The 26,109-nt window shown below is 40.3% G+C and overlaps 1 protein-coding gene across 9 annotated transcripts in view; it reads left to right on the forward strand.

Moving 5' to 3' along the window:
* Positions 1–26,109, forward strand: part of GRM7 (glutamate metabotropic receptor 7) — a 914,710-nt gene that overhangs the window by 862,246 nt on the left and 26,355 nt on the right. The window contains exons 10-14 of one of the 9 annotated variants that reach the window (XR_012380942.1): positions 2,045–2,136; positions 6,463–6,634; positions 6,740–6,861; positions 8,844–8,903; positions 9,681–9,772. The exons of 2 other annotated variants lie outside the window; for them this stretch is intronic. Coding sequence is in view for 4 of the 7 variants with exons in the window: in XM_073901584.1 (XP_073757685.1) it covers positions 2,045–2,115 (71 nt within the window). In the remaining 3 variants the exon portion in view is untranslated. 6 more of the 9 variants (XR_012380943.1, XR_012380944.1, XM_073901584.1 and 3 more) reach the window with 6 other exon arrangements.

The following is a 26,109-nucleotide window of genomic DNA, read 5'->3' on the forward strand; positions in this document are numbered from 1 at the left end:
AAAAAGGAACATGTCTTTCCAAAGGGGAAATTCTGTACACTATTCTCTGAGAGAGGGTATCTGAGAGGAAGTCGGGTTTATAGTATGAGCTACAAAGTAAATAATGAAACAGCAATGTCCCCTTATTCATTGTTGCTGTTAACACTTAGTTTCAGTGCCTTTCAATCTTGAGTGTTTTCATTTTTAACAGCTCTGCTCCACCATTGCAGCTTGCCATCTGGTGCATGCACGCTTCTACTCATCTACTGCAACTACATGTCTACATAAAAACGAATTTGCTTGTTGGCTTACTATGGGCAGAAATTAAAACTGCCCCAACACTGCCTGAGTTTTCCCAAAGAAGCTCAGTTTTCCTCTTAGGTTGCTTCTTCAGTCGAAATTCCATTACTTAAAAGAAAAACTTCCATGCGGATTGCACAAAAACAAAATCTTAAAATTTTAATGTATCTGTACACTACTGGCATTAGATATTCAGAGTTGGGCGAGTGCTAGTTGGCTTCTGCCTTGGGATTGAAAAACAGGAGGAGGTCTAAGGGTTTAGTTTGGCTACTTGTTGAATTATTATGTATACAAACAAGATTTCTATAGCTAGAGGATCAGAAGAGCCTGACCTACTTTGGATAGCTTTAGATCTGGCCACGATGATGCCTTCTCAACATTCCTTTCTAAAAAGAAGGGCACCTCAAGCTCTGGTTCTCACATCTGCAGCCTGAATTCAGCATGTTTCTCCATACTTTCTATTGCTGACGTGGCAGATGTTTGTTCGTGGCAAACATGTAGACGCCAAATAAACAAGAGGACCTGTTGTGCTTGGGACATGGCTTATCGATGGCCGCTAGGCAACTAACCAACCTTTTCCGGTTGGACGAATACTATTAACTGAGGCAGCATGGCTTTATTGAGATGGGTCGATAAAAACTGCTGCCTTTCTCACCTGGACTGATCAGAAACAGAAGATGCTTCGTGAATTATCCTCTGGTCAGATGCTCTCCTTGTAAAGGATTGCAGTGCATAGTGATAAGCAGCCCTAACCTACCTTTGTCCTAAACTACCATCCATTTTCTAAGCCAGTGTCCCCAGGTAGTGCAGAGAAAGTCCTCAAGTACCTGCATGGGTTGCAGATAGTTTAGACTCTGGAAGGTCAGTAGCAACTAGAAATATCAGGCAGGTGGACAGCTTGGGATTCCCCCTTCTTGGATGTGGGAATATATGATTAACTGACTCTGACAAAGTGGCTAGGCATACACTAATGAGTACACTGTATGATGAAGCATATTTTAGAAAAACGACAATTTGTACCTAAAATAGAAAATCTAAAATAAGATATTTTAAATACAAGTTTGTATTCTGATGCTGTTTTTATTTTTTTCACTACCATTTTTGCACCTACTATAAGGAAAACATATACATGAAAATTTGTGTTCTCAAAGAAGGTAATTATTACATAAAATAGTTGACTGTCAGTATAAGGAGGCATTTGATTTAAAATATATATATATATACTGCTGGAAAATGGATGTGGACACCAAGCCCTACATAAGTAGTGATGCCTAGAAAATTCTGGAAAACGCTCCTGTGCTGTGTTAATTTGTTACAGTTTTTGTTTTGTTTTGCTTCTTCATTTGTTTGGATCTCTAACATTCTCAACATTATGCTATTTGTTTCATCCTGCTGGACTAACCATGCAGGCTGGTCAGCATGGCTGGACTAGGCTGAGGAAAAAAAAAAAAAAGGGATGTCAAAAGGAAGAAAAGAAAGCTCTGACCAGATAGAAAACTTATCTGGGAGCTGGTTCCCTCAACTGCTACAGCTCAAGCAACTAAAACCCGACTGCCTTAAATCAAGAGGCACCAGCACTCCCATGTTCAGAGGTACCTGAATTGTGGTGAACTGGTCTACCAAAGGCTATTGACCGCACTGAAAGAGTGAGCATAATGTCTATGGTCTCTATCGCAGCCTCTTCTTCAAAAGGGGAAAAAAAAGAATAAAAGGAATATTGTGTGCACATTTATTTTATATACCTATATATTTACTTTTCCTGTAGACTGTATACCACCAGTAAGAAAGAGTGTACAAAAGTCTGTTACTTGGTACACTATCCCACCAACAGTATAGCTTTTGCCTGCTTTCTTAAAGGTAAGAAACAATCTATTTTTTACTTATTTGTATGTTCTTGTCTCTACTGAGAAAAGAAGTGTTTCCATGAAAACTGTGCATGATTACCTGTAAATCTGTTTATATGATGAAACGTGTTTTCAAAGATGATTTGTTTGCGAAGCATAGGGCAGACAGCTGCTATGGGTTACATGCTTGGTTTCTTTTCTGGAGAACATGCATGTGGGTGTGTGTACATTTGTCTTTTCTGAGCAAGTAGCCAACAGTGGTGGAATTGGTGCTGGTCACTCTGGTATGGTACTTGGGCTACTTTAAATTACCGATGGTGAGAGATTATTTTTAAATGTATGTTGTCTTGCTCAGGTTTTAGAAGGCAGTGTGGAAACTCATAGGGAAGAAAGGGAGATATTTTACAAACCTAGCAAAAATGTTTGTTCTGGCTTATTTTTAGTAAATACATTCCCAGAAATGTATTCATTCAAAAAAAAAAAAAAAACAATGAATGGCCTTACTATCTCAAACCCAAAAAAGTCTTGGTTCCTTCTTTGCAGCAAAGAACTAGAAAAGGCTTTGCTGGATGGGCTTGATAGTGTGTTGAAGATGAACTGTGGCTCATGGTTCTGCCTTAGAGAAACACGGAACCAACTTCAGTCATGTCACTGAGCAAGGAAAGCTTCAATGAAAGACCTCAAGAATCTGTAATGAGTTCCAATATTAGTCAAACCCAGGAATTACCAATAAATACCAAAGGTATTCAAACAAATAGCTTAGGAGAAATGGTAAATGGTGTGATGTGTGAATTGGGCATGGGCATGAGCAGACATAAGACTAATCATTGATTGTTCACTGATGTTTATTATTTGGGGCTCTCACTAAAAGATGTATGCTATGTATGAATTTTTGTTATTGTTCATTATTATTATCACTACCTCCCTCCTTTAGCCTACACAATAGTATAAAACAGTGGAAAAAGAACCTTTGTATTGACAAGCATCCCTATCCAGCTGAAAGTCAAAGTATTCCCAACTTTGGGAAAACAGACAGTGTTAAACATGGTGTAGAGTTATTAAAATCATGTGGTGAATGATTTGTGGTGAATAAAAGGTTGCCTTTTGATTTCCCTTAAACCTGCTACTATACTTACAAAATAGAGAAACCTATCTGTAGAGGGATTCCAAGAGAGAGTGGAGAGGTCCTGTCATAGGAGGGGGAATCCTGCTTCCTAACATGGGCTAGTCTTCCTCTCTTTTATGTTGCTAGCATGGAACTTTTATCAGAATATTGCTGTTTTGTTTTTTTTTAAGACAGGACAAAAGTCCTTTCAGAGTAATTACATTTCCTGTTGATTTTAGATAGGTGCCTGCAACTCAGTCTTTAATTTGGGATATATTGTTCACACACTTATTTCCTTTTTCCATATCAACATGATCTGTCCTAGTTTTTAAATAGGGCATTCTTTTCTCCCAGTGAATATATAACAGTATTCCAGTGAGATTTCAAGTTTTTGTACTCCAAGGGCTTGTCAAAACACTGCAGCTCATCACTTGAATCATCCTTTAACATGAGACTCTCTGAGAATAAAAGAGAAGGGATTTTCCCTGGGTAAAAATGATAGATTTAATCTCAATCCATTAAAAATTCTCTTTAGTTCCATTCTAAGTTGATGCCTTTTGGGTTAAAGGATGCAAGATGAAAATGTTCTAAGTCAATTTTTCAATTAAAAAAATACTTTTAGGATGTGCTGTTTCAAAATAACTTTTGGCTAGGATTTTCTTGTTTCAAAGATTTTGACTGGGTGCTCTCCTTTTCTGCCAATGTGAAGGTGGCTTTACAAATTAATGATAATGATCTTATACTGCTACTTAAAAAATAATTGGAAAGTTGGTCCAAGTTACATTTACTCAAAGAGGGTAGTGATTTACCTTGTTCAGGTTACAATAAGACAGGACAGCTCAGTAGAACAGGGAAAGAAGGCGTGTAAGTTTGTGTGTTCAAATCCATTTCTATGCTGTGTTTAGGCAGACCAAACAGTAATGGAAAATTTGTAGGTTCGAGTAAATTTCTGTACTCCGGGGCTGATAAGACTTCACCTTCAGCCAGCACACCCCAATAAAGGTGAAATCTACAGGGCAGATCAAGCACCTACTTGTAAGGGGTTAAAGGAAGCAAGTTCAAATTCAGACAGAACAGCACCTAACCTGGTTTGAAAACGCACTGCATCTCCTTCCTCTGCGGAACAGCCCTGTCTCACAGACACCACAGGCCAGACATCAGCTGAATCAGCACTGCCTGCCATCTCTCGCCTGGATGTTTGCAGATTTTAAAACTCTGCAGAGGGTTATCAATCTTATGACATTTGTTTTAAAATGCAATTAAGCAACAAAAACACAATCAATCTGGCGTCATTACCAGGTCAGGAAACAGGTTGTTTTGTTAGGAGGTAAATTTTCACACCACAGGATGGTGTTCTCATTTTAAAACTTGAACAGTTCAATTCAGCCTCACAAATAATAGCCCTGAGTCTGGTTTTTACAAGGTATGTTCTTCCTAGCAAGCACACTGGTTATATTATTGACATTTCACTAATTTATTAAATGGTATTGTAAAAAAAAAAAGTCAATAATCTCGTCTCTTATAATTACTATAATGGGGTTATCTTACATTTTAAAGCTTTGCAGAACTGTGTAAGCCATGTTTTGGTATCATATTGAGACTCTCCCTCTTCCTTAACATTCAATGTGATATCTCTGTGCTAACTGGAGACTCCGTCAATTTAAAATCCATCTTGAAACACTCTGTAAGTATAGCATAGCACAGAATATATGTTACCTGACCTTTGATATAGAATCACCTTAGAAATAAATGCAGCTATAAATCTTGTTGGCCTATTTCTTTCTACCTAAGAGCTCTATGAAACACCATTATTTCTCTCATTGGGGTTTGATATATCTCAGCATCCTCAAAAAAAAAACAGTATTTGCCAACTTGGTTCTACAACTTCAGTTCCACTTAAACGGGATGAAAGTTCACACGGCTGGAATTTGTACTCTTTGTTAGCATAAAAGAAACGTATGCATCATGCCCCAAAGCTATGACAATTAAGTTTTACATTTTATCATGGCACCACGGCATCTGGCCAGGATTGATGAACTCTAAGAGTATTCTTCAGTTGGGTCCATCAAAGACAGGTTTGTCAAGCACCACTCCTCTAGGCCAGCCCTGAACTGACTGGGATTTGGGGACAGAAGTGAACAATACCCACAGGAAGCCCAGATCTGAAGGAAGACTCAAAGGAAAGCAATTTGAATTCAAAGTGACAGGAGTAGGTCTTAGGAGAGGTCTGTACCAAGTGCTAGCAAGATACAGGTGGACAGCATCACCCAGCAGGTTTTGTTTGAGCTAGTCTTAAAAGATGGAGTACTCCAGGCAAGCATAAAGGGAAGACACACAAGGCGGAAAACAAGTATGTACAAAGAGCCAGAAGTATAAAGAATATGGAATATGCTGGGATTAGAAAGTAGCTCTGTGAGGCTCAAGTACTGTTTTTGGATGCACATAGTTGCAGGGAACGACACGCAGGAAAGCGGCCTGTGTGTAGAGTGACCAAGCCAGCTGTATCTTTGTGCCTTTAGCACAAGGTGTGACAAATACTAGGTTCTCAGAAAATGTGCATGGAATAATTGGAGTATTTATAATACCTCACTATACCAAAGCCTCCTAACCTTACCTAGAACACAGTATGTATACCTTAAATAATAAGTATTTATTAATCACAAAATACTGCATCTGCAGACTGAGCAAGTGGAGTCGTATTCTTCCAGATAAAATCTCTAAAAATTACAGATTGCCTTGAAAAGACAATGTTTTGACTGTGGTGTCACAGGTTTTAAAACTATGTTGTGGTTCTTACATAAAACTCTCAAAACTGAGGGTCAATGCTGCATCTGCACGTAGGTAATTAACCAAGGTCTCTCTTGATGAGCTAACCCTGTGTATAAAACCAACGAAGTTTTATGCCTATTTCTTTACTTTTATGGCCTACAGATATCTATTCTATTTGTCTTTCAAAGGGCATGTGAAGTTCAAAATTACCACTGGTAATGGATCCTGTGCACACTTGATTTAAATGGTTAGAGCTTCTAATGTGGTAAAAACAAAAACAATCAGTTTGGTAGTTTTCTGATTATTACTTTTTTTTTTTTTTTTTTTTTAGAAACTGGCATCTAGGACAAATTTTGTCCTTTAGGCCCTTAGTATCATTTGCATTTAAACAGAAAACAGTGTGTATCCTAAACCAAAGTCAGTTAATCTCTACAATCTTTCTTCTTCCCAATTACTGTGAATGAGCATCCTCTCAGAACGCAAGTGATGGTGACTCTTATTTCTGCCTCCTAAAGACATGTCTCAGCTTCGCAGAGTTTTTGGTTTTTTTTTGTTTGTTTTGTTTGTTTTTTTTTTTTTTTTGGCTGTACAATGGAACTTGGATGCATTTTAAATTAACTTTCTCTAGGAATCAAAGGTAATCATTATTTCTCTTTATGATCCACATGAATATTCTCATTATTTTTTTCTTTTCAAGTTTAAGATTAGTTTTGAATGCCCTTATATCTCTGCCTTTTTTCAGAGTAACCTCCAAGGACCCCAGCTTGCACCGAGAGGATTGAGGAAATGTGTCCACAGCCTCTTCTTGCTGAGCTGACCCAAACACGTAGAAGAACATTGTATGAATCAGCAACCCCACTTCCCGTAAGTGTTGGTCCAAGTATTAGTTTTGACCTTGAGTGTGCTGTTTATTTTCTCTGGCCAAGAATAAGGAAAATTGCACTAAGTTTCTGCTGCGATATTTGAGGTAGCATAAGCTTTATCACCTCATGGTCTTCTGGGATCCTGGATAAGTCCTATCCTATGTGATCTTCAGTTTCCCCTGGTAGAAGATGGGAGCATGCTTTTCTCCAGAGGATACCATGAAGATGGCATGGAATCCTGTAAATAAAAGCCTTCCTTTACAAAGGCTGTGCATATATGAGGTAGCATTGTTAGTCCCTGCTCATCTTTCTGTTTTCTTTTAATTGGCTTTGCTTTTTCTTCCTTTTTGTGGTTACATTTTTTGTTTCCATAAACTATCAAAGTTGGAAGGAATGGCATCTAGATTGCCATTGAAGTCAGGCAACCTTTTCTCTAGGTACAACAAGCTCAGTTTCCAAGATGGGTTACTTTGGTCTTTTGATGGGTCAGTAATAGTCTTTCAGCTTGGTGAAATTGATACAGAAGATTATCAGTTACTCAGCAAGGCTGCTGTGGGACAGATAGGCTCATACCGCCTGATACATGAACCACTCCATATGATTAACTTCGACAGGTAACTCCACACTGGCTGGCAAACTGGAGAGCATTTTAAGTACAAATAATCATTCTGGGGTATGTCTTGAGTGACAGAATAATGACTGAGTGGAACAGAGTCCCTTAATCTTTGCTCGTGAGAACACGTTTTGTTTCCTTTCAAGGCCAGGATACTACAACAAAATCAATTAACAAAACCCCTCAGAGATCTTTGCTGATACTTTGAAGTTTAGTATTTATCAAGCTTATATCAAATATAGAACTTCCTTGAAGAGCTGGGCCAATTTATCTCTGTCTTCAAAGGGCCTCACATGGTGCTTTATAGCAATTTAATAATAATATCACTTATGATGAGGATAATAACTGGACCATATTATCCCTCTTGCTACAGACTTACAAAGTGCTCAACCATCCATTGACACAGGACTTATTGTCCCCACTTAACATATGGAGAAACTGAGGCTCAGAGCAGTGCAGCAACTTCCTAGTGACACACGAGTACCCAGTGGCACAGTGCATGTCCGAACACGGGCTTCTGGCCAGAGTCCTGTTTAATAAACTTTTCTGAAATTAAATAGGATGGAACACAACATTTCAGTCTACATAATCTATCTCATCAACCTTTATTGCTCTCATCGGTTAATTCTAGAAGCCCTCGAGGGCTTCAAGGCAGAAAACATAATCGGAGTTCAGAGACATTTTGAAATGAGATGGACCCTCTTTCGTTTTTTCTTCCTGGATGGTACTGCAAATGATAAGACAATTTGGTATTCTTTCACCTATTCTTCGATTCTTTTGGTGGTCTGAAAAATTAAAGACTGTGGTGGTTACCTCCAAGAACATGGTCTTCCAGAGTTGAAAATGTTTAACTCTTGAGAACTCATTGAAATCCACTGAATAACACACTCAAGGCCTACTGGTCACCCTGGGCTGAGTGCAGCCTGTTCAGAGTTAAAATCCCAAGTCATCAGATATTGATGACTGCAAGCAAGACCCTACCTCCGCATTCGGTGGCATGAGAACCTCAGTAAATGAAAGTAAGCTCAGAAAAGGATTTGCTCGCATTAAAAAATGGCACTTCCTTGGCACAAACATGTAGAAAGCTAATTCCCACCATAGTTCCATCACCTCTTCCTTCTCTCTCTGCTTCTGACAGAGTGAAGCTCTATAAAGAAACTGGCCACCAGAGTCATTATCAATCATCTGTGTTAGCTGAAAATTTGATTAAGCTGGCCTCCCAGAGTTAGCATGAAAAATTTAGATTTTTGTTATAGGAACTTAATTTCTCTTTTTCTCATTTTGGTCATGTTTACAAATTTTATTTGCATTTTAATTTGCGGTGGTTTGCCAAAGTCCAGACTGAGACTTTAGCTGTTGTTTCTATTCAGGTGAAAAGTGCAACCACAAGTGGCCATCTGCACGGGCATACAGTCAGGCAGTTGTCCAAGGCAAGTATTGTTTTTGCATTTTTCTAAGTATCCTGAGCAAGCTTTGCTACCCAGCCCACCAAGGAATGTAATGAATCCAATTTCCAGGACAAGCTTAGCCCTAGGTGGTCCTCCTCACATACCAGCAATGTCCCTCTCCTCTCAATATTCCCAAAATCAGGAGAAATGACACTAAAGGAGTCTTCAGACCTTAAGCCCATTAGAACCCTTTCTAGGGTTTAGGAAAGACATCAATACCAGCAAATGGGGAAAGAGATCCCTACAGTGATCTACTTTGATGGGACCCTTTCAAAGCCAGTCCCTCCCTGGGTATTGGGCTCTCAGTCCATCCTGGGTAAAGTGGTAGGTATAGTAGCATCAGTGGGAGCTCCTACTTGACTCCCCTACAAAGTAAAAGGATCAGCATGTGAGACCCTGCCATTTCTGCCAAGTGGACAAAATGCTGACCTTTTAGAAAAGGTTATCTCTCTGTGCCTCCGTTTCCTCATCTGTAAAATATAACCTCATAGTTTTCATACTTGTGAACACTACATAAAAGTAAAGCACTTACAACAGAATTTGGGAACACCTGTGTAGCTCAGTCGGTGAAGCGTCCGACTCTTGATCTCAGCTCAGGTCTTGATCTCAGGGTTATGAGACCAAGCCCCTCCTTAAAAAAAGGAAAGAAAAAAAAAAAAAGAACAGAGTTTGGCACAATAGTTATTCAAATGTTAGCCATCAGTGTTGTTATTAGGTCACCTAACATTAACTGAATTTTTCTATTTGTGTTTCCTCTAGGAAAGAATTTGGAGATTCCAATCTGATCCTTTTCCATGTGATTTCCTGTACCCTTTCTATTTCTGTACCACACATAATAAAGTTTGAGAGTGCCAAGTAATCCATCTGTATCTGATTTTTGTCTGGAAAGACTTGCACGATTTTCAGATTGAAATATCAATACATCTCGTCTTGTCTTTCACCTGTTTAGTACTGATCATTTCCGGAGCAACAGTGTCTTAAAGCCAAAAGCTCACTGTGCTATCAAGAGAGAGACCTGGTAAGCCACATTTAAACACACTTTGCTTCCATTTAATTTCATAACACAGCACATAGTTCCTTTCCATAAATACATTCAACACAGTCACTACGGTGGCAAAGTTGCATTAAAATATTACTGTTAGTACTCAGATATTTAAGGAAATACCAAGGATCAATTTTTAAATTCTATTTCTGGCAGAAAATCTGCCAAGAAGAAATCTTTTGAAATGCATTCCAGTTTATACTTCAGTCTAATTTATATCTTTTGTTTCCTACCCTGGTGCTCATCAAAATGTCACAAAGTTCCCAAGCGTTCTGATACACATCCAGGTTTGGAAACTTTTCTTTTTTCTTTAAACCCTGCCTGATGATCAACACATATGATATAGTTTTGATGTGATGGTGATCGTTTATACATCAGAGTGTTTTTCAGGATATTAAAATGATTTTTTTTCTTAAATATTCAGGTTTATCACACACATGGCATCGACCATGTTCCCAGGAAATCATTTCTAGCTGTGTGCTAGCGCTGTGAGAAGCTATTTCAGGGTCTCCTCTCAAGAGAGTCTTCCAGACTGGTGTTGCAAACTAAATAAAGATGAAGCTAATTGCTGAGCTCTATTACTGGAGCCGGAAAACATAGCACCATCTTTGTTTAAGGCTGAGTCTCTATGACAACCCCAGATAAGAAGTTGGGTTAGTGTTTCTTGTTTCCTGCACAGGGCCACAGGTCATGGCCTTCTATAGGCACAGGGGGGTGATACATCTTTATGCAACAATTCTAAGCTACTTAGTAGGCCACCTCTGAATTTAATTAGCCCAGAAGTTTTCAAAGAGGTGAAATATTTTAAAATGTTCACTGATGCTTTTCTACCCAACCAGGTAACAAAAAAGGTCAGGATAACCGTTGTTTCAATTACCACTGCTGTTAACGAATTCAGTGGGATCTTATAGAGAGGCAGCCTGGGGCACAGGTTAAAACTGAGGGGGGCGAACACTTACTGCTGGATGCTAAATCCAACTTTGCCCTGCTCTAGATTGCAATGTGGGTGCCTTGCTTCCTCTCTGTGTATTGATTTCTCATCTACAAAAAGGGCATAATATTAGTAACTACCTCATCAGGTTGTGATTAGGATTAGTGTACATAATATGCTTAACACAATGCTTGGTATTAATGCTCCATAATTACTTGTTACTCTTTTTTATGAATATCACCAACTAAGCAGTAGCCAATTGGTTCATATGGTAGCCACTAGCCACACGGAGCTATTTATACTAATTAGAATTAAGTAAAATTATTTTGTTCTTATAGCCACCTTCCAACTGCTCAGTGGGCACACCTAGCTAATGACTACCATATTGGATGGCAAAGATACAAAACACTGCCATCATCACTAAAAGTTCTGCTGGATAGTGCTCTGGGCCATAGCCTAGAGAAAGTAAAAAGGAGAAGAATGTCCTTTATAGAAGTGTTACCATTTGTTCTTAGCACTTTCCATTGATTGTGAAAATAGTCTCAAGACCCTCTCTGAAGGCACTGGAATCCATTTCTTGTGTAGCATCTAGTAAAGAGTGGTTTACACCATGGAATATACAATAAATACTGTGAAGAACAACAACAAAATTTCCATAAATGGTTTTCTCTCGGGTGGGAAGGTTCTCCATTCTTTTATACTGTTCTGTATTTATTGGTTCTCTAGCTGCACATAATTCTTAAAAATCAGGTAAGGTGCAAGTCATCACGTGTTTTATAGTAGAACCCTGTAGTTAGTGGAGAGGATGATTTTCTTAATCACCACCCAAATGGAAGCAATGTACATACTCATTTGTCACACCAGTGTTGCTCCACAGTGAAAAAGTCAACTTAAATATTCAAGGATGTAAGCACAGGCCTTCACCCAATCCCAAAAAGCATACTTCCAGACACTTTTCACTTGTGATTACCCAACTTTGCAATTCTGGTGTTGGCTGGAAAATGATTGGTCTTTCCCATCAAAGTCAAATTGACATGGCCTAGGATTGATTTGTCCCATGCATTGATACTTGATTTGCCCTATGCATTGGTTAGTCCTTGGAAACAGTGTCTGGCAGGTGCTTTGTAAATGTTTGAGAGTAAGGAAAAAATACAAGCAAAAAACAAAAGATGTCTATCATTTCCAAAACGTAAGAAGTTTAATGTGAATGAGGAACAGTCAGTGATGTTATGCATCGTCTAAAGGAGTCTCTGCTATCAATTTATATTCTAGAGAACTTTTACTGCAAAACTAGCATAGAAAGCTAGTGCCCGTGTAACATACTGAACCCCAGAGCAGCCCTGTCAACTGATTTAGTATACTACAGCTGAAGAGAGACCTGTCCTAGCTTCTCAGATGCTCATTCTAGAATTCAGGATGTAAGATGGCTGCATAAGGGAGAGGAAAAATAAAAACTGCCTCTTTCTGTTTCTGAACTTTCCAGACAAGCTCTATATTGTCTAATGGAAAAAAAAACACAAGTGATTATATCGATTGCTAAATATTGTCTGCAGAACAGTCAATGTTCCAGAAATGCCAAAAAAGATAAAAGGAAAAATCCACAGAATTTTTTAAAATTTCATCATTATCATCAATTAACTGTGATAATCAACTATCTCTTATATAACATTTTTAGTTTTATTTTGCCATGTGCTTGCACGTACAGCATCTCGTTTCACCCCCAAGGCATCACACTGAGGTAGGTGGCGTTATCCTCATCTATAGAGGTATAACCTACAGCTCGTTGGGGGTGAAGAACATCATCCTTGCTATTAGTGACAGGGTAGCTTTAGAAGCCATTCTGACCCCATTTTACACACACCGTGTCTCTTTAATGAGCTGAAATATCTTTAGACTAACAAGTTCATTTTTAAGCTGGGGGGCAAGGGGGCCAAAAACCCCTCATTATAGAATATTCAAATTTACAGCAAAGTCTGGAAAACAAAAGGACACCAACAAAAACCTCTCTTTCCTTCTACCTGTAGGTTATCATCAGCGATGAGTAGCCACTGGTCACCTTATCTATGGAAAGGTAAACAGCTCAAGCTAGAATGGGAAATAAAGATAGATGGCCATAGAGGAAGTAATGAATTATTAATATCAGATAACAATGTAAGTTGTATATCTCCCCGAGGCCAGGAGGCTGGCATGGCTGGAGAGGAGTGTGTTGTGTCTGATGGGAGGGAAGAAGATTCTGTCTTGCACTTCGTTTAGCTTCTGCTGAGTGGGTTATAAAGACACTGCCTATGCCCCATTTAAATCCAGGCTTCTTTTTTATAAGCTTGCAAAAATTACTAAAGTCTGAGAAGAAAGATGACTTTACTGTTTGTCTACTAGTCTTCTTGTCAAGAAAGCCTGACCCCAAACCAGCCGACCTGATTTATGGAGTATTTACTATTGTGTGGGACTGGACATGTAACGCTGAGCTGGAACTAACTGCAGCTCTTCCTGGAGGTCACAACCCAAAGGAGAAGGAAGAACAACTCCTCGTCAGACGTGATTCATGGATGCATTACTAGAAGTTATGTGCTGAGGACTAAAAGCCATTTGCTCTCATGGATGGCAAGGGGACATTCTAACTGTGGCTTAAACAATGAACCAACATGGGAGAGGGTGTTCCACACAGACAGATCATTCCAAGCAAAGTCCAAGTACGTGAAATGATGGCAACAATGTTAGCGACGGTGCTGGCTAGCAGGTATTGAGTACCTCCCATGCACAAGCCACTATTTCAAGTACTTAACGTGTATTAACTCATTGAATCATAGTATCCTTATTGTATATGCATCGTTAAGCCCATATTACAGATGAGGAAAGTGAGGCGCAGAGATTTTAAGTAACTTCCCCAAAGGCACACAGCTGACAGAGGAACTTGCATGGATGCTCAGTCATCTGGGCTCAGAGGTCCTGCTTCTGACCAATGTAGTGCCTTCCAGTGATAGGTACATTGAGGAAGAGCCATTCTCCTGCATAGCTAGACCACAAGGCTTCTCAACCATGGCACTAGTGACATTTGGAGCAGAATAAATCTTTGTTGCAGGGGGCTGTGCTGTGCAGTATAGAATGGTTAGCAGCATCCCTGACCTCTACCCACTAGATGCCAGTAGTTCCATCCTACAGTTGTGCACATCCATCAGAAATGTCTCTAGACATTGCCAAATATTCTCTGAGGGCAAATTCGCCCAGTTGGAAACCACTGGACAAACATACGATGTGTGCAAATGAAGCAAGGCAGAAAAATATATTAGAACTGTGACTATCCTCAAATTCTATTCTGAAGGCTGTGGGAATGTACCCTTAGAGAGAAAGGTGCCATGTGGGGTTTTTAAACTGAGGAGGAGAAGAGATAACAACTTGGAGAAGCGTTCCAGCAGTGGGTTCTGTGAAATACAATATACATGCTGAGTTCTCAGCTTAGAAACAGAAGGTTTTCTCTGACTTTATGAACTGGATGTTCAAAAATCTTGAAGTTAAAGATACCAAAGGATAATCTATAAGAACAGTCCAAAAGTTGAGGCAACCATTTCACCAGGTGGTCCCTGGAATGCAGCCAATCCCTGACCTGAAAGCTCAAAACTCAGTTTTATTTCAGGTAAGAAAACTTCTGGATCTGCAAAAAAACTGACCACCCAGTCTTAAGAAGCTCCAATGTCAAAAAAAAAAAAAGAAGAAGAAGAAGAAGAAAAAAGAAAAGCTCCAATGTTAGAGTCCATGCTATTGTGTTAAGCATGAACATAGTTATGTCAACTTCAGAGAGGCCATTTTACAGCAAGATTTTCTGGACACTTGGCAACAGTGGGAAAAAATGGAAGTATTCTCCCTGCAAGCCTCTATATGACCAAAATTTCAAACCAATGGGTATGTGTTCAGAGCAGCTTTTTAATTAGTAGGAAAAAAAAGATCTACCCACTTCCCAAGCATTCTACAATAAACATGGTATAAAACGAAAGATGGTTTTCCAATGATCTAATTCAGAATTGTGCCTCAGGCGGTGAATAAACACTGGCCTAATTGTACAATTTCGTCTATTCTTCAAACATCAGCTTTCTTTTCTATTCCCTGTTCTGACTCTCAGTGCATTATGTCACTGGGAAGGATTAGAAAGGAATATATTCTGAGCTTTCTTTACAAGATTGCCATGGCCATCTTGAATCTAGTGCAGCTCCAAGCTTCTAACAAACTTCATAGTTTTGAAGATGGATTTCTCTTAAGAGGAATAACTTGATTGCCTGTGAGAAGTTATCTAATCCCAGAGGAAGCAAACAATGCATTTCTGACAGAAAAAGCCAGCAGTAGGGTCAGAGTCAAGGACTTCAGAACTAGACATAGTGTTACTTTGACAAAAGCATCTTCCCACCCCAGCTGCTGTGTCTGGCAACAGGGGGATTTGAGTACCCTTATTAAGGAGGCTCTTTTGAGGTTGGGTAAGATGACACAAGCTAAGGTCCCAGGTTGTGGTCTGATTTGTGGCCAACATTCAGTAATTAGTATTCCTCTGCATCCAGAATTTAAGACAATCATTTAGGACTTTTGCGAGATCAGACCTATCTTGGAACCTCCTGGAGACTCTTCTTGTGTTCACATGGGGGAATGACCGCCACTGTGTGAATCTCCCTCAACTCAAGGAAGGAAGCTTCCCCCACAGCCCATCTCACTGTGGGCTCAATGACAGCTGGGAGGGCTAGGAGGCTAGAAACTGGAACCCCAGCCTCTCCGAGTCAGCAGTTCTCCTGGGAATAACATCAGGCCTTCAGCTTGCATTGTAGTGGGAAAAAGACATAACAGCATTGTCTTCAACAGCTTTGTTTTAAAAGAGGTACTCAAAGAGAATGTTCAAGTCTAGATCCGGCGTTCAACTAATGATTTGAAATTTTAAACAGCTGTAGTTTTTTCAAGGTTTACCGTTTGTATTTGAAGGAGACTGCTAAGCTTTTAGATTCTTCATAAATAGTAAATAGATTTAGACATAACTATCCTGTAATATGTGCTTTGTTCCTTTTATTCGGAGGCAAGTTGCAATTTCTCATTAAACACGATAAATCAATACACAGCAACCATTGTATGGGAAGAACAGCCAACAAGAGGTACAGCTTGTGTACTGATGAAAGGCATGTAAAGACATCAAACCCCAAACATCTGCCAGCCATTGTTGGGGAAAGAGAACACCGAGCAATGCCTTGTGGCGTTTTAAGGACGGCAAACATGTGGCATGAATGTAAGTAGCTTTAAGATGTCAGAAGAAATTCAGATCACAGGATTAGGTGATCAGCTCTCATCTCATAGGTGACTCCTTCCTTCCCTTCAGAAGTGAAAAAAGCATTCTTCTCCAAGAAAGATGTTCACAACAGAAGGCAAGCAGCCAGAAAGTGCAATTGATAAATTCCCAAGAGGGCAGGGAAAACAAGCATTTTCCCCTTTCCTCCAGTGAACAGGAGCATGTAGTTATTTAAACTGTTTGGAGACCTCTGAGAGAGAGCGTGGGGTTGGTGCTGACAGCAGCCCAAGACGTGCTCAGGACTGCAATACTGAGAGGCTCTGGCAGCACGACAGATGGGACCTTTGCTAGCATGCTGCCCAGCCTTTCCCAGAAGATGCTTTTGTTCTCAATGCCGTTGATTCTCCTTGGCCACTGGAGGTCTGGGTCTGGAAGCTCAGACGTGTGGCTGCCTTTATGTCAAGCCATCCCTTCTGGCCTTTATATGAGTTGTAAGAGGAGTCTAATTAAATTGGTGGTAGGTGCCTCACTCAGAAGATGCCCTCTCAGCCTCAAGAGTGGATGGTCAGTTAACAGGATCTAACAGGAGAGGTTCTTCACTGAAATTTTTTAGAAACCAAACACTGAGTTGAACAGAACACATTCATGCATTATTCATGTAATGAGACCTGCTAATCATATCTCTAAGTGGACAGTTTCAGACACTAAGGCCTATTAAGATGGGAGCTGTTTTTTCCCTCCTTGCTGTAATAGCTTCAGTAGTTAGCATGGTTCCTGGTGCATGCTAGATGAACAATCCAATTTTGAGCTAATGCATAAGATACAATGAAAGTTGCACTACATGTATTTTCAAGTAACATTACATGGATTCTATAGAAGAAAAAGGTCGAAGGAGAGGAGGAAGAGAAGGAAAGAAAAATCGCTCTCCTTGCTTTTCTTGTTCAGTCTAGAGGCGGGCGTTCCCTCCTAGCGAAAAGTGAAACCTCAGCGAAAATGCAGAGAGAATCCAAATAAGTAATTCTGGACTTTTCAGCTTCTGCAGTCCCAGGCCTTAGCAATTAATGAATAATTTATGGCAGTGCTTCTCAAATTTTAATGTCCATGTGATCATCCAAGGATCTCATTAAAATGCTGGTGTGGACTCTAAAGGTTTCTTAGACTCTACGTTTCTAACAAGCTCCTGGATGATGACCATGCTGACGGCCTTTGGACCACACTCTGGGTAACATGGATTCAAGGGACTAGGCAGGAAAATTTTGACCATGCCCAACTTTTACCAGGCTTGCCGACTTTAAAACCTAATCCCTATAGAATATGTGAGTCAACGAGATGCAAGCATTTTAAGCTAACCTCATACAGTCACTGTATCGTTAGTGAACATGAAAACCTGGCAGGAGTCTATTGACTATTGCTATGTGAAGGTGTTTCAGTCTCTCTGAGGAGAAAACATAAAAATATGGCAAGTTATCATCTCACTTGTGAGTCATTTTAGGTTATTCTTGCAAGTACAATGGTTGAAAGCACCTAAAGTAGTAAAATGATAAATAGTAAAATATTCAGGCCCCGTTTGCCCTGTCATATATACTGATCTTAATTACAGACTGCAGATTTTCATCTAATTGCTAACAGTGAGTTGGCTCTTGAATAATTAGGAGGAAGGGGTGTGACTTATGGTTGGTACAGCCTCAGAGTACAAAACACTTGTTTTTCAAATGTCACTATGACATTTCAAAAAAAAATTTTCAAAAGAGAAAGTAATAACAAAGACAGTGCACATACCAATCCAACACTGAAGTCTAGTGAAAGGGGCCCTGTGCTCACCGACTAAAGTAAAGACACTCTGACTCTGTGCTTCTTGGCACTGACTGCCCATTGGAGTAACCTGGAGTGCCTTTAACCCACACCTGTGCCTGGCCTCACCACTCAGCACTCTGTGGAGTTATATCAGGATGGGGTCTAGGCAGCTGTGGTCCAAATATCTCCCCAGGTGAGTCTAATGGCAGCCAGGGCTGAGAACCCTTGATCTACTGCAGAGATTCTCAACTTTGGTCCCAGAACTAACAGGATCAGCATCACTTGAGAATTTATTAAAAATATAGATTCTGGCACCCCCATCCCCACCCCTGACGTGCTGAATCAGAAACTCTGAGATTGGGGGTCTGTCAACGTATGCTTTAACAAGCCCTCTAAGTGAGTCTGATGCATGCTCCTGGAAGTTCTTTCCTGAGAAGGATAAGGGTCCTTGTCAGTGTTCTTACCCAAGAGATCCCTATGAGGGGCCATTGAAAGATCTCATGTCGAGACTTCTCTGTTGGATGGCCCACAACATGGGCTATAGCGTTAATTCTAGAGTTGGTTCTGCTTCTTCCAGTCTGGGAGTCTGAGCGATGGAAGGGAACTTAAAGTCATTTAATTAAAGATCTATCACTATGCCATTTAAAAAATGTGATCATGTGTAATATGCTCGAATACCTCTAGTGATAGGAACTCACTACCACATGGCCCAATTCTTTCCATCTTCAGATGCCTATTAGGTACATATTCTAAGTATTTTTAAAGATGATTCATTTATGTGTGACAATGGTCCTTGGGATGGATCCTATAATCTGCATTTGACCCCTGCACAAACTGAGGCTTAGAGAAGTCTCATAGTTGACCAAGATCATGCAGTTTCTTACTTAATTTATACCAAGTTCTTTGTCTTGAAACCCTATAGAGAATTCATTTGCAGAAATGACAATCAATAATCTGTTGTTAAGAAAACTGAACTGTCGTTTTACATTCTCTTATCTCTAAAATAAATGCTCCTTGTTCCTCACAGCCAATATCTAGCCCCTTCATCATCCCTGCTGGGTCCTATTGATCAGCACACTAAATAGCAAGACTATTAATAGACTGTTGATGTATTCCATCTATCCATTAGAACAGTGTTTTTTCATGTCTTGGCACATGTGAAAAACGATAATACTGGTAAGACATACTTGGTAAACTGGAGAGGATTTGGGGTTGGGGGGAATCTATGTAAGACTTGCGAGACAAAAATCACATGTCATTTATAAGGATATTACCAAATAACTAAAAGTTTTATAGAAGAGACTGAATTTTTATCTAACTTCAAAACCAGGTATTTTCAATTTTTTTTTCATAATAATTTGGACTCACTTCCATGAACAGGTATTTCCTATCCCCTTATCTGCATGCAATGGGTACAAACAATCCCTGGTTGAGACTGTTCGATGATGATCTCTTTAAATTCTTGATAGAGAACATAAATGAAAAACTTTGTGTCAGTAGATGATACAAAGTTTAACAGCATTTTTTTACAATAATTCAAAAATGTGTAGCATTTGGATTTATATTTTAAGAGTCCAGTAGCTCCTCCTTTATTGAAAAAAGTAGTATGAAAATGTCTTCTGATAATGTGAATGGATTTTGAATCCAGTGCAGGCTTTTTCGCTCAAGTCTTTTACACAATGATGATGTTTTAGTTTGCTGATGCACATGTGCTGTTAGAGTAGTTTTCATGAAGCTAGACAGGTTGCCACCAAAAGGGTACCTCAGTCACAAATGGACGAAAGTATCCACTATTTATGTGAATGCAAATGTATGGGGTCACCAGTTGGATGTGGACCTGCCAGGAGGCCCACCCAGCCATCTTGCCCTGCTTTCCCCAACTGCCTGGCTTTCTGAGAACATGCGTGAAGTCTTCTTAAAGCTCATGGGACTCTTTGTCCATCATGGCAGTAGCACCCACTACACTAAACCTTATATCCAGCTGGAAGAGAACCTCATTGCCCATGCACCATGGAAGAATGGCAAGGGCTGGATCTCATTCATTGTGTCCTTCACCTACAGAAATAGGCAAGTCACCAGTTCCTTCTCTCTTTAAGAAGAATTCACGGGAGCCCTAGACCCCCAGACAATGCTCCTGGTGGCTAGACATGACTGACATGGTTGTCCAAAGCCTTAAACAGCTGCCCCAAGGTTTAAAGGGATCAGTATCTTAAAACATTCTGCATTCCTGGAGCCCAAGATGGCAACAAGTTGGCCAACTATCATACCCATGCTATAGTTTGGACATCAAAGGCACTCTTCTGATGAGAAGCTCAGGACAAATCCACTAGGGAAAAACATCTGCAAGCACCTCCTGGATGGGAATGATGGTCGTGCGTGGCGATATTTGTTCTGCAGTCACTCATTCCAACCAGTATTTAGTCCCAAAGGGACTAATCTGTTTTCTGAACAGAGTCCAGTCTGGAGCACACCTACACCAAAATGATCAGGGGTTCTTGGGAAAAGTGCAGTACCACAGATCCCCCCCAAACTCAAAGAACTCCGTCGACTAGAGACACAGATTATAAAATAGTAAGCTGACAGAAACGAAAAACGGCAACTGTGAAAACACTCTGAACAAGAATCACAGGGAGCTATGAAACTTACCTATGGAGACCTAGAGTAGCTTTCTTAAGAAAGGTTTGATTGAAGGGTGTATGGGCATAACAAACAAAAGTGGTAGGCAAACCACCTAGGCAAAGGCATGTACAAAGCCCTGTTACAGATGCATGGAAAACAGGAAAGGCTGAGCAAAGGCCAGTGTGACCAGAGGCAAGAGAACCAGGTTCAAGAGAGCCTGGAAAGTTAAGTGTCAAGTCCCATAGATACTAGAACAAATGAGACATTTTACCCTTGTTCTAAAAGCAGCAGGAAGCCATTGAAGAGGTGACAAAATAAGGAACAACATGATCTGATTTACATTTTTAGAAGAAATCACTCCAGCAGCTGTGTAGAGGAATGGCTGTATGTAAACATCCAGAATTCAGTTTGGAGATATTATCTGAGGTGATAATGTTGGCGTTGACTACATAGGGGGAAGTAGAGGCAGAGAGAAATGGAAGGGATAAACATGTCAGAGGTAAAAGCAATAAGATCTGGTGATGAATTGGTTCTCCACCCTTAAGAAAATTCTAGTGACATGGACCGCTGTTCTTGCCTACAAGCTCACTGACTTCTGTGTCCCCAGATGTGGAAAAACAAAGTAGGCTGGTTCATTTTTACAGAGCTGTTTTACTCAAATTCAGTTGATTTTATTCTTGATCATTTACCTGTACTATGAAGTAAAGGACAATTTCTCCAATGCACAAAGCCAATTAATTTTGAGAGCTTTAGGTAGGAAGAGATCTCTGTGTCCATATATATGATATTCATAACCTTATGCAGGAAGTCAAAAGAAGTTTATATGTGTGATGAGTTTAGGTCAGCTACAAAGTCAAAAGGGAGCAGTCCTCAAAACTGTCCTAGTTATGATACCAACTGCAAACTTAGAGGGTTCCCAAAACCACCCTTGGATTTGACACTTTGCTGGAAAGACTCACTGAAAGCTGTTATACTGAAAGTTTATCAAAGGGAAAGGGTACAGATTAAAGTCAGCCAAGGGAAGAGGTACATAAGACAGAGTCCAGGAGAAAGACCCAGACTTGGAGCTTTCATTGTCCTTTCCCCATGAAGTCAAGATGCATTACTTTTCTGGCATTCCTATGTGAGAATACACACAGAGTATGGTCAACCAAGGAAGCTCACCCAAGCCTCAGTGTTCAGAAATTTACTGGGGCTCCATTATAGCTGCAAGACTGATTGACTGTGCATGCGACTAAACTCAGTCTCCAGGTCAACCAGGCATGCATGACCCAAAGCCCCCACCCAAAATCACACTGTTAACTATCTGGCTCCCCTGAGGCACCAAGGCAAACAAACATTACATCCCAGGGGCCAAGAGCACAAGGCTAGACTTCTTCTTGGACAAGGTTAAATTCTTTACAGCATAATATGCCAATGACATAAAAAAAAAAATCATGATTTATATCGCAAGCAGTAGAGGTGGAATTAACGTCATTTTGCATTGAAGTGGAGTATGGGCTTGTAGAACTATGCGATTTTTCTTAGAAGCAGCAAATTAAATGAACCAAGGTCGAATTCCACCTTGCCCAGAACTAGCTTTGTATCTGTTAGAAAGCTTCTTCTAAGAACTTCTCTATCAGTTCTTCCTTACAGCCCTCACAATCCTACTCTCCTTTGGTCCAACTTAGGGGAAATTGCATTTTTTGACATTGCCTAAAAGGGACATTGGCCCCCATTTCAACATTTTAATCTTTCTCCAAATTCTGAGTTTCTTGGTTGAGTCATTTCTGGCTGGGTCAGTTAATGGGCCAGATCCTCATATCTTCCCCTCATATATTTGAGGAAAACCCACGAGGAAATGGAGAGGCAGTCCAGTCTCTTCTCCAGCACGACTATTGCATATACTTTGCCATTCAGTAAAATCAAGCCGTTTCCATGGAGGTGACACTTGACATAATGTGTAAACAACGGCACAATAATTAAGAGCACGATGTTAAGTTAGCACCATGTTAAGCTGGCATCACCTCCGATATGCCATCTATTTTTTTTTTAATTGAAGCCATCTATTTTAAAGGAAGATGAAAATATCACTTACAAGATACCAGCAGATGGTAGAGCCATTATGGTCACCAGAAATTTCCAAAATCACTTAGGCTAGATGCCTCCAAAACATTCCCAGGAACTAATTTGACATTTGCTGTCTCTGTTGAAGAAATTCTGACTCCCCTTTATCTTTTCTATTCCCCATGGGCTCTGTCTCCAAGACAGAGCCTTTTTAAGTGGCTTCTGACAGTGGGCTCCTGTGCCGTGTGTTCCTGGTTTGGCCCTCTTGCCACTTAACTTTATTCTTGGCAGAATCTGGTCTTTGTAGCACTGCAGTAGAACATGATCACTATACAGGTTTTAATTTTCCTGATTTTCCATGCTCTGCAAAGCAAGCTTGTTATTGACTTCCAAATTTAGAAAATGGAAGTTTGGGGGATGTATAAAATTGGGAATCTCATGGAGCACTTGTCTTGGTTAATTTCCTATAATTATAGGATTTTACTGGGCATTAACAAGTCTCTTCTGTCATTTTATTTCCCTCACCAAATCTCTTTTATTTTTCCTTTTTACCTTCAATCCTAACAGCATATATCTAGTTTTTGTTTTAGTGCTTTTTGGTTTCTTTGCTTTTCAGTGCTTTCTTGTATATTGTTATCTAGAATGAGGCCCAGTTTCTTTTCTTTTCTTTTTTTTTAAGTGAATTGATTTAAGGTTGATATGCAGAAAGCAGCAAACAAATACTACAGATGGTAAGCAAATACGGCAAAAAGTGAAAAAGGTAGTAGAATGTCTGATTGTGTGGAAAACACAGAGCACTATAGGGGCAGAGAGAAGAGACCTAATTCTGCCTGGAGAAGTCAGGGAAGGCTTCCTGGGGGAGGTGACAGCAATTTGCGTCTCAAAGGCTGAAGGGGCATTAACGGGATAGAAATACACAGTCTGTTGGATGAGACGGAGAGCAGGAGCTAAGTACCGTACATTTATGTTTATAGATATAGGAACAGATACTTTTAGAGTGTGGAGACCTAACCTAAACTTTCAGTCATAGGAGCAAAAGCATTTGCCCGGAAGAGGGACAGTCATGATTGGGATGGAGAATATGGTGTCAGTAATGGAGGCTAGAAACTATTCATTTTCAATAGCATGATGCCTGATACCTTGTGGTTGGATATATCTCCCAGCTCACTCAGCAACCTGGTGTAGATCCAAAAAATTATGTGAGGCCAACTGTGAGTTAGTTTGGGGTCAGGTGTGAGTTAGGTCGGACTTACTCTCTCAAAAAAATACATATAATTATATATTAATATAAAATATAAATACTGTAAATATGTAAAAATTATACCTAATTTGAAAATCATATGCATGTATGTGTATCCAGTTTACAAACTGTTCTAAAAATGGCACCGGGACACCAGGAAGTGGCTCAGAGGGTGAGGGGGTGGGAGTGGCCATGTGGGCTCAAGCAGAGCAGCCTCTCCGTCATCTGGCATCTGGCTTCCCGAGCAGTATTCATTTCAGTTAGCTTCCCAAACAAGTTTGAAAACTATTTTCAACAAAGAGCTCAGTGTTTCTCCAATCCCTTGCATTGGTCTGGAGAAACGTAGGCTAAGGGCATCTCCCCATGATTTCTGAACCCCTTTTCTCCATAACAGGGAGCCGGCATCCACAGAGGACTGTAAATGTGTCAATGCAAATGGGCCACTGGACTCTACTGGGTCCTACTTTCCTTCTCCATATCCCAGCCTTAGGAGGCACCTTCACTTGACCCAAGCTCCCTTTTTCCCCATGACCTGTAGATGTTCTGAGAACTCAGACAGGCCCTGGGATGGGACCCCTGGAATCCAACTGCTGACCCACTCCACTGTAGTATAAGAATTATACTATTTCATTCATTCTAACTTGGGTTTACATTTTTAAAAGAGGTTTAGTGTATCTCCTCATAAAGTATATTAAATATTCATAATCAGCCTCATTACCTGGGTAAAAGAATACATGATGCTGAAGTTTTGAAGCTATTTTCATTTGGAAAAAAAAATACAACTCTCCAACTTGAAAGCCCCACAGGACCCATTTTTGCTGCAGCAAAAGGTTTTGCAGAAAGTGCAACCCTGTCACTCACACACAGAGTAATCACTGGAGATTACCAGTCATTTTCATTATAGGTAATTTCAGGGTGCCTTGTTTTGCCTTGTCACTCACACTCCTGGGACCTTGCCAGAAGGTGCCACAAGGAGTAAATCAGGCAGCCAACCAAGAGCCCCAGCCCCGCAAGATAAACCCAAGGTTTAACTGAATATTCCAGGCCAGATGGCATCTACCTAAGTAATGACAAGATGGGGGAAAGGTGGGACATAGGTCCTGCCTAGATAAGCAACACATATCAGGAGATGCTCAGCTCTTGCCTTCACTTGTCTCAGGCTTCTGCCACGCTGTGTAGCATCTGTTTGTCCAGACTCATCAGCATGGGGGACAAAGTCCCTGGAAGAGTTTGCCCTGGTCTCATCTCTCCTGACCCCCAATGTCATAATCTACCCATCTATACTGAACAACATTTAGTACCTCCAATGTCCTGCTCTCTCTGCCAAAACCTTTTCCCCTCTTCCCTTATCTCAATGTCAGCCTTACCTCGGCTTCAGTACTCTTCTGATCCTCACCCTTCCTGAGAATTCCTCTTAAGACTGGAATGCCCTTCCTGTACACACCATAACCCTGTACAGGACCTTCTCACACTTTCATGTAGTCGCCCAGTTTCTTTCACTCACATAACCCATCTTGGTGAATGGTTCCTAAGTATCAAGCGCAACAGTATCCATGATAAATCCTTACCCGGGCAAAACTTACATTTCAGTGGAAAAGAAAGACAAAACAAGGTTATGTTTACAGAAAATCATCATGGCAGTGTAGAGAGATAGAGGGTTGCTATTTTAGATAAAATATCCCTGAGGAGATGACCTTGAGATGGGACTGAATGATGAGAAGTCATAAGCCATGAAAAGATCTCTGGGAAAGTATTCAAGACAGAAAGACAGAAATGGTACAGTGAGCATATAGCAAGTGCAAAGGCCCTGAGGTAGATGCAAATTTGGCATGCATCAGAATGGCAAGAAGGGTAGTATAATATCTGAGCAGGGGAGTGAAAGGGAATAAGGTCAGAGCTGCAGGTAGGAACAGAGCACGCGGCAGTCTCTAATGGTATCACTAACCGTGTGATGGGACCTGAACCACCTCCGACTCTCCACTCAGAATAAGATTTCTCAAAAACAAGATGCCTCGAAGACACAGAAGACATTCGGGAAACATTCTGCTCAGTTGCTAAAGGCACAGTGCCTCCCTTCCTGGGTTCTCTTGACACCTTACCTATGTGTCACGTATCTGAGGCCATCACCACCCTCACAGGTGACTATGAAAGCTCATTGCTTTTCAAAGATCAACTCCATCTAAATGGCTATTACTGTGAAAAGCATAAACTGACAAGTCATTCTCGGATTTTTAAATATTTTATTAAAACAGTGGGAACAAA

This window comes from Callorhinus ursinus, unplaced genomic scaffold, assembly GCF_003265705.2.
Source record: "Callorhinus ursinus isolate GAN/ISIS: 27379988/994484 unplaced genomic scaffold, GSC_fseal_2.0 scaffold15, whole genome shotgun sequence".
Taxonomy (NCBI): domain Eukaryota; kingdom Metazoa; phylum Chordata; class Mammalia; order Carnivora; family Otariidae; genus Callorhinus; species Callorhinus ursinus.